The sequence below is a fragment of the Salmo trutta genome, chromosome 16, assembly GCF_901001165.1.
Source record: "Salmo trutta chromosome 16, fSalTru1.1, whole genome shotgun sequence".
Lineage (NCBI taxonomy): Eukaryota > Metazoa > Chordata > Actinopteri > Salmoniformes > Salmonidae > Salmo > Salmo trutta.
Genome location: NC_042972.1, coordinates 4,531,777 through 4,546,765, shown reverse-complemented (window position 1 = coordinate 4,546,765; position 14,989 = coordinate 4,531,777). Strand labels below are relative to the sequence as shown.

Below are 14,989 nucleotides of genomic sequence, written 5' to 3'. Positions count from 1 at the left end.
ATCCCAATTCTCTTCAATTTTTTAAAATAAGGAACATTTGGAATTTGGTTTATTTTCTGGGTAGTCTGTATTTTCTGGGTAGTCTATATTTTCTGGGTAGTCTTTATTTTCTGGGTAGTCTGTATTTTCTGGGTAGTCTATATTTTCTGGGTAGTCTATATTTTCTGCGTAGCCTTTTATGACGGGTCAGCATAACATAATTAATATATCATCATTAAATCCATGTTCATTTTCCATCAGTACAATAATATTACTTTACAAGTTCTTCCTGTATCTGATCTTGTAGCTGATCTTGTATCTGATCAGGCGACCACTTCTTCATTCTAACTCGTTCCACGAGCTCCTCCTTCCACCCTGGGCTCTTTCACAGGATCAAGCAAGGGAAACGATGATGTCTTCTCAAGGTCCACATCCCAAACTCTTAAGGTCCATAACTGTCCTCTTAAACCGTCGTCTACTCACTGATGTTCCGTGGCCACTGACACAATCACTGAACGCTCCCAAGTACCCCCTCTAGTAACCCTGCTTGTATGGAACACTACCCTACCCACTGCACCGCTATTCACAGCATTATCATCATCTGTCACTGGAGATTCATATCTACATTCTTCATGGATTGAAACAATAGGCATAATGAGTTGTTCAGCTCTGCAGTACCAGTCTGGTGCAGCGGGTCCCAACACCCTCCACCCTGACCTAGAGCTGGGCTCCAGAGCCCTGAACTTCCCAGCCTTCGATGTTGTGCTTATGACCAGTTCTATGCCACCAGTTCTATGCCACCAGTTCTATGCCACCAGTTCTATGCCACCACCAGTTCTATGCGACCAGTTCTATGCCTCCACCAGTTCTATGCCACCAGTTCTATGCCACCAGTTCTATGCCTCCACCAGTTCTTTGCTATCAGCTATATGCCACCAGCAATTCTATGCCACCAGCAATTCTATGCCACCAGTTCTATGCCACCACCAGTTCTATGCCACCACCAGGTCTATGCCACCACCAGTTCTTTGCCACCACCAGTTAAATGCCTCCACCAGTTAAATGCCCCCACCAGTTAAATGCCCCCACCAGTTAAATGCCACCACCAGTTCTATGCCTCCAGTTCTATGCCACCAGTTCTATGCCACCAGTTCTATGCCACCACCAGTTCTATGCCACCACCAGTTCTATGCCACCACCAGTTCTCTGCCACCACCAGTTCTCTGCCACCACCAGTTCTCTGCCACCACCAGTTCTATGCCACCACCAGTTCTATGCCTCCACCAGTTAAATGCCACCACCAGTTAAATGCCACCACCAGTTCTATGCCACCACCAGTTCTATGCCACCACCAGTTCTGTGCCACCAGTTCTATGCCACCACCAGTTCTATGCCACCACCAGTTCTATGCCACCACCAGTTCTATGCCACCACCAGTTCTATGCCACCACCAGTTAAATGCCACCACCAGTTCTATGCCACCACCAGTTCTATGCCACCACCAGTTCTATGCCACCACCAGTTCTATGCCACCGCTCTATGTACGCCCAAATGATGAAAACTAAGGGTTGTATATAAATGAGGAAACAAATGATTGAGTCTCTAACACACCTCTCCTCTCCTCTCCTCTCCTCTCCTCGCCTCTCCTCTCCTCTCCTCTCCTCTCCTCTCCTCTCCTCTCCTCTCCTCTCTTCTCCTGTCTCTTCCAATAGGGTGGGCTATATGTGTTCAAGCTGTTTGACTACTATTCGGCCAGCGGAATGTGCCTGCTCTTCCTGGTCTTCTTCGAGTGCGTCTCCATATCCTGGTTCTATGGTAAGTCAGTGACATCGCTTCCTGTTTGTGCGAGTCAGTTACATCACTTCCTGTTAAAGCTACGGTGACTTCACTGATGACAATGTCTACAGACTGATGTGTAAAGGATACATAAAGAATTGTTCAGCGCAACTCAATATTCTGTGTGTAAAAGTATTGGGGTCTGCTCAATGTAAAAGACTTTGGGTAAAAGGTTTGGGTGCTGGGCTTCTGATACTGCTACCAAATTCCATATCTAAAGACTGCTTCCAGTGAGTGCAGCTTCTTGTCTTCCATCATAGGATCTTTGACCTATAATGTCTTATATGTTGCAGGTGCCGATAAATTCCTTGCCAACATTGAGGAGATGATTGGCCACAAGCCCTGCCTGTGGTGGAAGCTCTGTTGGGTCGTGTTTACTCCTCTTATTGTGGCTGTAAGTACTCTCTCTCTCTTCCTCTCTCCCTTCCTCTCTCCCTTCCTCTCTCTCTTCCTCTCTCCCTTCCTCCCCTCTCTCTCTCTCTTCCTCTCTTTCTCCCCCCTCTCTCCTTCTCTCTCTACCTCCCCCTCTCTCTCCTTCTCTCTCCCTTCCTCCCCCTCTCTCTCCTTCTCTCTCTCTTCCTCCCCCCTCTCTTCTCTCTCTCTTCCTCCCCCCTCTCTCTCCCTCTCTCTCTCTTCCTCCCCCTCTCTCTCCTTCCCTCTCTCTTCCTCCCCCCTCTCTCTCCTTCTCTCTCTCTTCCTCCCCCCTCTCTCTCCTTCTCTCTCTCTTTCTCCCCCCTCGCTCTCCTTCTCTCTCTTTTTCTCACCCTCTCTCTCCTCTCTCTTTCTCACCCTCTCTCTCCTTCTCTCTCTTTCTCACCCCCTCTCTCCTTCTCACCCCCCTCTCCTTCTCTCTCCCTTCCTCCCCCTCTCTCCTTCTCTCTCTCTTCCTCCCCCTCTCTCTCCTTCTCTCTCTCTTCCTCCCCCCTCTCTCCTTCTCTCTCTTCCTCCCCCCTCTCTCCTTCTCTCTCTCTCTCTCCCCCTCTCTATCTTCCTCTCTCCCTTCCTCCCCCTTCTCTATCTTCTTCTCTCTCTTCCTCCCCACTCTCTCCTTCTCTCTATATCTCCTCCCCTATCTCTGTCTTTCTTCTGTCTACCCTCTCAAAGCATTGCACTACAAATCAATCAGCACATGGAGGCAGCCCGTCAGGAAGTCCAGGATCCAGTTGCAGAGGGAGGTGTTCAGTCCGAGGGTCCTTAGCTTAGTGATGAGCTTTGCTGGCACTATGGTGTTGGAACGCTGAATAGCATTCTCACATTCTCACATAGGTGTTCCTTTTGTCCAGGTGTGAAAGGGCAGTGTGGAGTGCAATAGAGATTGAGTCATCTGTGGATCTGTTTGGGCGGTATGCGAATTGGAGTCGGTCTAGGGTCTCCGGGAGGATGGTGTTGATGTGAGCCATGACCAGCCTTTCAAAGCACTTCATGGCTACTGATGTGAGTGCTACAGGGTGATAGTAATTTAGACAGGTTACCTTAACGCTAAGGGAACGGGGACTTGGGAACGGGGACTATTGTAGTCTGCTTGAAACATATAGGTCTTACAGACTGGGTCAGGGAGAGGTTTAAATGTCAGTGAAGACACTTGGCAGTTGGTCAGCGCATGCTCTGAGTATGCGTGCTGGTAACCAGTCTGGCTCTGCGGTCTTGTGAATGTTAAAACCGGCTATGGAGAGTGTCATCACACAGTCGTCCAGAACAGCTGATGCTCTCATGCATGGTTCTGTGTTGCTTGCCTCGAAGCGAAGATACAAGGCATTTAGCTCGTCTGGTAGGTTCATGTCACTGGGCAACTTGAGGCTGAGTTTCCCTTTGTATTCTGTGATAGTTTGCAAGCCCTGCCACATCCGACGAGCATCAGAGCTGGTGTAGTAGGATTCGATCTTAGTCCTTTATTGAAGCTTTTCCTGTTTGATGGTTCCTCGGAGGGTGTAGCAGGACTTCTTATAAGCGTCCGGATTAGTGTTCCACTCCTTGAAAGAGGAAGCTCTACCCTTTAGCTCAGTGCGGATGTTGCCTGTAATCCATGGCTTCTGGTTGGGAAATGTACCTATATGGGGATGACGTCTTCGATGCACCTATTAATGAATCATGTGACTGATGTGGTAAAACTCGTCAATGTTATCAGATAAATCCAGGAACACATTCCAGTCTGTGTTAGTGAAACAGTCCTATAGCCTAGCATCCGCTTCATCTGAACACTTCTGTGCTGTGCGTGGAGGATATAGTTCGATTTGCCAAATGGAGGGAGAGCTTTGTATACGTCTCTGTGTGGGGAGTAAAGGGGATCTAGAGTTTTTTGTTCGCCTCTAGTTGCACAGGTGACATCCTGGTAGAAATGAGATAAAACGGATTTCAGTTTTCCTGCGTTAAAATCACGGTCAACTAGGAGCTCCGCCTCTCGATGAGTATTTTCCTGTTTGCTTATGGCCCAAATACAGCTCGTTGAGTGCAGTCTTAGTGACATCATCGGTTTGTGGTGGTAAATAGACAGCTATGAATATTATAGATAAATCTTTTTCATAAATAGTATGGTCTACAGCTTATGTGTGAGGTATTCTAACTCAGGCGAGGACAACTTCAAGACTTCCTTAATATTAGAGATCGTACACCAGCTGTTGTTAACAGAGAGACACACACCACCCCACTTGAGTTTACACGACGCTGCCGTTCTGTCCTGCCGACGTATAGAAAAAAACAGCTCGATTTTGGTGGTGTTGTGTCTGGGATGTAACCAGGTCGATTGATTGATTTGAATTTAGTAGATAATTTAAAGTATGAGGATACAGCATTACATACATAAACAATATAGAGGACAAAAAACAATAAAGCACTAAGGCTTCCATTGTTTTGTGACCAGGTTGTTCTTTTGTCTTCTCTTCCAGGGAGTGTTCCTGTTCAGTGCTGTACAGATGGTTCCTCTCACCATGAACAACTATGTGTTCCCCGCCTGGGGCCAGGGAGTGGGCTGGTGCATGGCGTTGTCCTCCATGCTCCTGATACCTGGATACATGATCTATATGTTCCTCAACCTCAAGGGGGATTACAAAGAGGTATGGACATCTTCTTCTTTCTTCCTCAGCAGCTACTCTTCCTGGGGTTTATTATGGGTCCCCATTAGTTCTTGCCAAGGCAGCAGCTACTCTTCCTGGGGTTATTATGGGTCCCCATTAGTTCTTGCCAAGGCAGCAGCTACTCTTCCTGGGGTTTATTATGGATCCCCATTAGTTCCTGCCAAGGCAGCAGCTCAGGCCATTGCTCTACTACCACAGATCTACAATGCAAAATCCACGTTGGCGTGTGTGTAGAGTGCATATGTCTTTGCCTGTGTTTGTGTCTCTTCATAGTCCCTGCTGTTCCATAAGGTGTATTTTTATCTGTTTTTTTTATAAATCCGATTGTACTGCTTGCATGAGTTACTTGATGGAGTTATGGCTCTATGTATTACTGTGCGCCTCCCATAGTCTGTTCTTAGCTACTACTGCATCAATATGTTTCAACCATGACAGTTTACAATCCAGGGTTACTCCAAGCAGTTTAGTCACCTCAGTTTGCTCAATTTCCACATGAATCATTACAATATTTAGTTGAGGTTTAGGATTTAGTGAATGAATAGTCCCAAATTCAATGCTTTAAGTTTTAGAAATATTTAGAACAAAATATATTTCTTGCCAACCATTCTGAAACTAACTGCACCTCTTTGTTAAGTATTGCAGTTATTTCAGTCTCTGTAGTAGCTGACGTGTATAGTGTTGAGTCATCCACATACATAGAAACTCTGGCTTTACTCAAAGCCAGTAGCTTTAACAGGAAGTGATGTAACTGTTAGTTATGTCATTAGGTAAGATTTTAAAAAGGAGACACTTTTATCCAAAGCTACTTTGTCATGCATACATTTTTTGTATTTCGTATGGGTGTTCCCGGGAATCGAACCCACTATCCTGGTGTTACAAGAGCTCATATATTGTATACTCAGAGTCACGGGATGGCCATTTTGTGTCCACAAAACAGCACAGCCCACACAAATCCGAAAAGCTTCCCAAAATAACCATATCATGTATCTCAGAAAGAGATCCGGCTCGAAGGACCAATGGCCTGCAGCAGAGTTTGGGGGCTTGCTTCCCAAGCTGTAGGATTTTGTAGTATTTTAAGTAGATGGGAAGGCACTTAATCCAAAACAAGTTTGGAATCTTGCTGCTGGCGATTACTGTTTTTATCTTAATCTGCATAAATAATCGTCGCCTTCTCACAGACATAGTAAAAGCAAAGTTTGAGGACAGCAAATGTTGCCCATTATGGCTTGAGCGTTATGTCTTGAGCATGACATTAGACTTGGACAGACATATACAATGCATTCAGAAAGTATCCATACCCCTTGAATTATTCCACATTTTGTTGTGTTACAGCTTGAATTCCAAATGTATTAAATATCTTATTTTTTTCCATCACCCATTTGACACGGTTGTCGAAAGGAGAAGTGGACCAAAGTGCAGCGTGTGTGTCGTTCCGCATTTTTATTTACACTGTGAAACTAAGCAGTTCATAAATTAACTGAATGACAAAAACAACAAACCGTGACGCAGCGGTGAAACATACACTGACTCAAAGATAATCTCCACCCAAACCCAGGTGGGACAAAAACCAACTTAAATATGACCTCCAATTAGAGACAACGATGACCAGCTGCCTCTAATTGGAAATCATCCCAAACAAAGCCCAACATAGAAATACAAAACTAGAACAATCCAACATAGAAATACAAAACTAGAACATAACAACATAGAAAAACTAAACTAGAAAGCCCCCCTGTCACGCCCTGACCTACTCTACCATAGAAAATAACAGCTTACTATGGTCAGGACGTGACACCCATCTACCCACAATACCCCACAATGACAAATGGAAAAGATGTTTAGAAATGTTAGCACATTTATTGAAAATGAAATACAGAAATATCTAATTTACATAAGTATTCACACCCGAGTCAATAATTTAAAGAAGCACCTTTGACAGAGATTACAGATGTGAGTCTTTCTCGGTAAGTCTAAGAGCTTTCCACACCTTCCAGAATTGTACAACATTTGCCCATTATTCTTTTCAAAATTCTTGGTTGTTGATCATTGCTAGACAGACGTTCTCAGGTCTTGCCAAATATACCCCATAATGACATTGCAAAAACAGGTTTTTTAAAATGTTTATTATGTATTAAACATGTATTTTAAAAAAAACAACTGAAATATCACATTTACATAAGTAATCAGACCTTCTACTCAGTCATTTGTTGAAGCACCTTTGGCAGCGATTACAGCCACGAGTCTTCTTGGGTATGATGCTACAGGCTTTGCACACCTGATTTGGGGGAGTTTCTCCCATTCTTCTCTGCAGATCCTCTCAAGCTCTGTCAGGTTTGATGGTGAGCGTCACTGCACAGCTATTTTCAGACCAGAGAATCTTTTTTTTTGGTACCCTTCCCAGATCTGTGCCTCGACACAATCCTGTCTACGGACAATTCCTTCAAGCTCATGGTTTGGTTTTTGCTCTGACATGCACTGTCAACTGTGGGTCCTTAAATAGACAGATTTGTGCCTTTCTAAATCATGTCCAATCAATTGAATTGACCAAAGGTGGACTCCAATCAAGTTGTAGAAACATCTCAAGGATAGTCAATGGAAACAGGACGAACCTGAGCTCAATTTCAAGTCTCATAGCAAAGATTCTGAATACTTATGTAAATAAGGTCTTTCTGTTTTTTATTTTTAATACATTTACAAAAATGTCTAAAAACCTGTTTTCGCTTTGCCATTATGAGGTATAGTGTGCAGATGGATGAGGGAAAATATTATTTAATCCATTTAGAATAAGGCTGAAACATTACAAAATGTGGAAAAAATCAAGGGGTCTCAATACTTTCCGAATGCACTGTAGAAATAGACATAGAAATTGACATCGAAATAGAAATTGACATCGAAATAGACAGAAATAGACATAGAAATAGACATTGACATAGAAATAGACATAGAAATGGACATAGAAATAGAAATATACATAGAAATAAAGACATAGAAAAAGACATAGAAACAGACATAGAAATAGACAGAAATAGACATAGAAATAGATATAGACATAGAGAAACAGACATAGAGAAACAGACAGAGAAATAGACATAAAGACATAGACATAGAAATAGAATTAGACATAGAATTAGACATAGCTATAGAAATATGCATAGAAAAATAGACATAGACATTGACATAGAAATCGACATAGACAGGGAAATAGACAGAGAAATAGACATAAAGAAATAGACATAGACATAGATATAGACATGGAGACATAGACATAAACAGAGCGAAATAGACATAAACAGAGACATAGACAGACATAGAAATAGACATAGATGTTCAGTTGAAAAAGGTCATAGAGAGGAGGTATGAGGCCGGTCAGTCACGTGATCGCTGTTCAGCTGCAGCTTGCAGTGAAAGGCTGATTGTTGGTTCGGTTGTTGTCAAGGATGGAGACGCTGCAGTCATCACTTGCAATGAGATGAGCAGCTGTCAGCCCCTTTGTGTCAGTCAGTGGAGCCTAAATTGTAGCAATCAGTTCCTTGATTAGTATGTTCCAAGCAACAGATGGAAGTTGGTTCTCGCAGACACTGAGACAACGAGCTATCTAGTGCATGATACAATGTGGAGCATAATAGCAAGATATTTGATGGCAGGAATGTGAAAGCTTAATGTACTGCAGTGGGCTAAATCAGGGTCACACAGAGTGTTTCTGGGTAGTCTTAAACAAATCTAAACATGGTTTATGTGCCTAAAAAAAAAAAAGATACTTGTACTATGTCAGATATAGAGTTGAAATGTATTCAATTTTTGAGTTTGCATCCCAATATTACACTTTATATACGTCACAGAAGACTGAAATTTAACAAAACTGTTTTACATAGAAACACCGGAAGTTTTGCGTCTTTTTTAAAATTATATTTATTCCGTATTAAATTATGAAAAATATTAGTAACATTCCACCCATGAGGCCACTAGATAATTTGACTGCAGGAAAGGGCTACAGATGTCTCAAGCTGAATACTGAATATTTTTTAAAACATATCGTTTCTTTTTAGCGTCTGCAGATGGCACGGTAACGTTGTAACTTACTGCCTACAATGTGAAAGCCTAAAGATGTCAGCACAGCGGGCGTATTTTGAATGTATCGTTCTCTTGCACATTGCAGCGTCTGCGGATAATGATCCAACCCCCGATGATGGTGAAAGGAGAACGCCAGGAGAACGGCCCTGAGCAGACTGCAGCAGAAGCAGAGAACCTGGCCCCAGCCACTGAAGAGGCTTACATTTAAACCTTGTTACATCTAAAACCCATGCCTCCAGGCAAACTCTCTGCAGAAAACAACGTAATCAAGGTGAAACGCAACCAAGGGATTCGTCTCAAATGGCACACAATTCCCTATGTAGTGCACTACTTTTGACCAGGACCAATATGGGTAGTGTTTCGTATAGGTACTATTCCATATGGGCCCTGGTCAAAAGTAGTGCACTTCATAGGGAAAAGTGTTCTATTTGAGATGCAAAAAAAAATGACTTTGATGTCTGATATCTAATCACCTACCTCCAGGGGAAACATGTGACCAACCTGATTACAATTTTGTTTTCTTTTTTTTTTTTTTTTATTTCTTTTGTTTTTGTTGGTTTGTAAAAACAGAAAGAAGAAAGATAAAGTAGATAAACTAGCCAGATCAGAATGAAGGAAGGCTATGTTACAGGACACGCATTAGGTTATTGTCAACGGTTCTATTTCATATGCAAAAACATTTTAGTCTTTCTGAAATTATTACCTAGAAAATTACTGTAATTTGAATTATAATTTAAATTTGGAGGCCCAATATGATTCAACACTACCTTGCTAATTTAAGATATTTACTTAATTAATCTATTAAAAATACAATTATTGTAAAAAGGTTATATATATAGATTATAATTCATATGTTTGTATTTAAAAGAAATACAGAAAAAAGGAATGGAATGTGTTACAGTAAGTAGTCAAATAAATGCAAAACGAAAGATGCATAGTGGAATTGAATATTGACCAATTATAAGCAATGACCATTATGGGAAAGTGCAAACTGAAAGGCCAAATCTCCATTTCTATGTATATAATATTACCACTCCTTTCCAAGACCCTGCCATTTTTACCCCTATTTTACCCCTTACTTATTTTCCGGAAAAACCTTTGAAAAGCACAAAGGCCAGTGTGGATCTCAAATCATCCCATTCGGTATGACTATTACAAAATGCAGATTAACGTTACATACCAGAGACTGTTACAATTGTATCTTTGTTTTCTAAAGAACAATAACTTTTTTTTTTTTTTTTAAAGAATCATTTGTAGGATGTGTTCTATGTAAGAGTGAGATGGACCAAAATCATACGCTTAATAAAAAAAAAAAATAAACAACAAGATTATCAACCTGTTGACAAGAGACATATCCTTCCCATCCCGTCAGATAACACAGTACTATAAGCATTATTATCACAGAAGCAGCATTTGAGCAGTGACTGCACGTCAATTCCTTCTAACAACACAGAGATACTGTTTAACGTCAAACTTGTTTCCCACATTAGTCCAGACCTCAGGAAGACAGTTGTGAAAAGTGACCAAATTATCTGACGAAACTACTGAGATGATAGCCAGTCGTCAGTTGTTAGTCAATCATTCTAGTCCTAGTCTGACTGTGCAGGTTTCCAATGTCAGGTTCTGAGAGAGAAGCGTTATAGATGGACCATAACCTAAATGGACCACAATCTAACCTGGTCTGAAACCATAGGCCAATATTACTACTGAAATTATACTTTTTTTCCCTTTTTTTGTTGTTGAAAAGGAAACATTAATTATCAAGTTGTTTTTCAATAAATACATATATATAGTACCAATCAAAACTTTGGACACACCTACTCATTCAAAGGTTTTTCTTTCTTTCTACTATTTTCTACATTGTATAATAATAGTGAAGACATCAAAACTATGAAGTAACACATATGGAATTATGTAGTAACCAAATTGAGATGATTTGGGAGGAGTTGGACCGCAGAGTGAAGGAAAAGAAGCCAACAAGTGCTCAGCATATGTGGGAACTTCAAGACTGTTGGAATATCATTCCAGGTGAAACTGGTTGAGAGAATGCCAAGGCAAAAGGGTGACTACTTAAATATTTGTTTAACATTTTTTTGGTTACTACATGATTCCATATGTGTTATTTCATAGTTTTGCTGCCTTCACTATTATTCTACAATGTAGAAAATAGTACAAATAAAGAAAAAAAACCTGAAATGAGTAGGTGTGTCCAAACTTTATACTGTACTATATATATTCATATACATATATAGACCAATTTTATATAGTAATTCCACAAATGATCAAAGTTGTATTTCTATAAGGATAAAACTAGTTTGTTTCCTTGGCAGCTACAAATGACAAGGATCTGGTTCAAATGAGTCATTTTAGTCTCCGCAAAGATTATACAACTAAAATGTGCAATGAATAAGGTTCCCATTAATTTTGTATAAAGTTACTATACTGCAGTTTTCTGTCTTAAATGATGTTGTAAAACTCCACTGTGTTATACACGTAACTGTGAATGTCCATATGAGTTTTTTTTGTCTAAATGTTGAAAAAAATCTGATATTATTTGCTGTTTTCTGCAATAATAGGATTAAGGATTATCTCAGAAACTAAAGCACATATCTTATATCTTATATTATATATATCTTTCTGAAATGTAAAAAAAAAATAATAGATACACTGTCTAGTCAAAGAATCTTGTTTTGTATATTTCTAACAGTTTCATGGGCCTAATGTAAAATGTATTCTATGTACAATATATAATACATGTCGTTAGATGGTGTTATATGAAAAAGCATGATTGCCATATATGTTATCTGCAGAAGTAAATAAAGAACTATAGATTATAACGTGTGCTTTTTATCATGTATATGTTTTTTATTGGGAAATATGTATATTTATATATATATATATATATATATATATATATATATATATATATATGTATATGTTTATATTTCAAATACATTTATTTAAATCAGATTTAATATGTTATTAGATATAGATTTACAGAAAGTAAGTAGATACTGTGTTTTATAAATCAGTAAAGGGCTTATGGCATGACACTGAGACAGTATAGTAAACGCTTGACAGAATAATTGCATCGCTCACCTTAAAAGCACAGTGTACTGTAAAATGAGATCCATTAGACAATGTGCACCTATTGGGAACACGTCATTTGGATTTTAAATGACAGATTTCAGTTTCATCACAATGCCTGAACAATGGGATTCTTCTACGATGTGAAGAATGGAATACTGACTTTTTAATACACATTATAAATTAACATGATTTATATATTGTTAATCTTATCGTATTACCTATCCATTGAATAATTAAATATTTTTTTGTAAACATTAAATCATTTTGAGTGAGCACTAAATTTAGCAAGTGGACGACTTTTGTAGACTTGCTTTCACGTCTAATTTCTTAATAGTCCAAAATTACCATTGAAACAACTCCTGCTTATTATTGAATCATCTTACAAGACTTGAGCAACCTTGACTTAATAACAAGATATGAATTTATTATTAATAATAAAGAACATCCATCCAAATGCACCGTAGCCAGGGCTGGAATTGGGTGGGAGGACGGGGACAATTTATTTAGACATTTTAAGATGCTAGGTTTTTACATTGTTCAGTTACAAGCCTTTTCTCCAATTGTTTCCCTGAGAACATTACATTTTAGTCATTTAGCAGAGGCTCATGTCCAGAGCGACTTACAGTCAGTACATTCATCTCCAGATAGCTAGGTGGACCAGTCATAGTCAGTCCATTCATCTCCAGATAGCTAGGTGGACCAGTCATAGTCAGTCCATTCATCTCCAGATAGCTAGGTGGATCAGTCATAGTCAGTCCATTCATCTCCAGATAGCTAGGTGGACCAGTCAGTCCATTCATCTCCAGATAGCTAGGTGGACCAGTCAGTCCATTCATCTCCAGATAGCTAGGTGGACCAGTCATAGTCAGTCCATTCATCTACAGATAGCTAGGTGGACCAGTCATAGTCAGTACATTCATCTCCAGATAGCTAGGTGGACCAGTCATAGTCAGTCCATTCATCTACAGATAGCTAGGTGGACCAGTTATAGTCAGTACATTCATCTCCAGATAGCTAGGTGGACCAGTCGTAGTCAGTCCATTCATCTCCACAATTGTAGCAACTACACATTTCCTCAATAAAAAAGTTATAAGCAAAGCTAGTGGTTAAAGACAACACCATTTTTGTATGTACTGGTTAGCACAGGATGTACTGTAACAGGTTAGCACAGGATGTACTGTAACAGGTTAGCACAGGATGTAGATTATGTACTGTAACAGGTTAGCACAGGATGTAGATTATGTACTGTAACAGGTTAGCACAGGATGTACTGTAACAGGTTAGCACAGGATGTAGATTATGTACTGTAACAGGTTAGCACAGGATGTAAATTATGTACTGTAACAGGTCAGGGAAAGGGGTATGCCTAGTCAGTTGTACAACTGAATGCATAATAATAGTATAATAATAGTGATGACATCAAAACTATGAAATAACACATATGGTATCATGTAGTAAACAAAAAAGTGCTGAACAAATCAAAATATATTTTATATTTGAGATTCTTCTAAGTAGCCTCCCTTTGCCTTGATGACCACTTTGCACACTCTTGGCATTCTCTCAACCAGCTTCACCTGGAATGCATTTCAATTAACAGGTGTGCCTTCTTAAAAGTTAATTTGTGGAATTTCTTTCCTTCTTAATGCGTTTGAGCCAATCAGTTGTGTTGCGACAAAGTAGGGTTGGTATACAGAAGATAGCCCTATTTGGTAAAATACAAAGTCCATATTATGTCAAGAACAGCTCAAATAAGCAAAGAGAAACAACAGTCCATCATTGCTTTAAGACATGAAGGTCAGTCAATATGGAACATTTCAAGAACTTTGATAGTTTCTTCAACTTCAGTCGCAAAACCCATCAAGCGCTATGTTGAAACTGGCTCTCATGAGGACCTCCACAGGAAAGGAAGATCCAGAGTTACCTCTGCTGCAGAGGATAAGTTCATTAGAGTTACCAGCCTCAGAAATTGCAGCCTAAATAAATGCTTCACAAAGTTCAAGTAACAGACACATCAATGTTCAGAGGAGACTGTGTGAATCAGGCCTTCATGGTCAAATTGCTGCGAAGAAACCACTACTAAAGGACACCAATAAGAAGAAGAGACTTGCTTGAGCCAAGAAACATGAGCAATGGACATTAGACCGATGGTCTTTGGTCTGGAGTCCAAATTGGAGATTTTTGGTTCCAACCGCCGTGTCTTTGCGAGACGTAGAGGAGGTGAACGGATTATCTCCGCACGTGTATTTCCCACCGTGAAGCATGGAGGAGGAAGTGTTATGGTGTGGAGGTGCTTTGCTGGTGACACTGTCTGTGATTTATTTACAATTCAAGGTACTCTTAACCAGCATGGCTAGCACAGTATTCTGCAGCGATACACCATCCCATCTGATTTGGGAAGAAATCTTTAAAAAAAACCTTGAATGAGTAGGTGTTCGAAAACCTTTGACCGGTAGTGTGAGTGGTTAAACGTTCATAAATACACATATGAACTCTGTGGCCATGGCTTAGTTATTATAATGTAGAATGAATCAGTGATTCACAGCCTTCGGGTGAATTCTCTTGCCAGTCTGTCATCATAGCCGTTGTGTCCTCGTATTGGATTGGATTTCCTTACTCTGTATGCTGTGTTATCAATATCCAACAGACGACAATTTGTTCAAATTAATCATAAAACATCTGGAGAGAATAAAATGTCACCAAAATATAATCTGGGGAACGGAAACTTCACGTTACAGAGGAAATCTTGTTTTCGGTATTGCATGACTATCAGTCACTAGAACGCACAAATCTCAAATGCCAATTACTTCATGGCACTTATTAACGGATTAGCAGTCTGTAAATTCCCTGTGATGTGCAGGGAAAGAGATTGCATTGAAATTAGTCTGATTAGGGGGTCCAAGACATGCAAAACAGTGGCGGTGGAGGACGCAGACAGAGAGAGA

General features: G+C 40.1%; 1 protein-coding gene across 2 annotated transcripts in view; it reads left to right on the top strand.

Annotated features, from left to right (window-relative positions):
- The window catches only part of slc6a1b (solute carrier family 6 member 1b), a 74,237-nt gene extending 63,976 nt beyond the window's left edge, over positions 1-10,261 (top strand). For both annotated transcript variants that reach the window (XM_029692812.1, XM_029692811.1), the window contains exons 12-15: positions 1,692-1,794; positions 2,109-2,209; positions 4,698-4,865; positions 9,043-10,261. In XM_029692812.1, the coding sequence (XP_029548672.1) occupies positions 1,692-1,794; positions 2,109-2,209; positions 4,698-4,865; positions 9,043-9,165 (495 nt within the window). In that variant the 3' untranslated portion in view covers positions 9,166-10,261. The remainder of the gene's footprint in view (positions 1-1,691; positions 1,795-2,108; positions 2,210-4,697; positions 4,866-9,042) is intronic.
- The last annotated feature ends 4,728 nt before the right edge of the window (positions 10,262-14,989 follow it).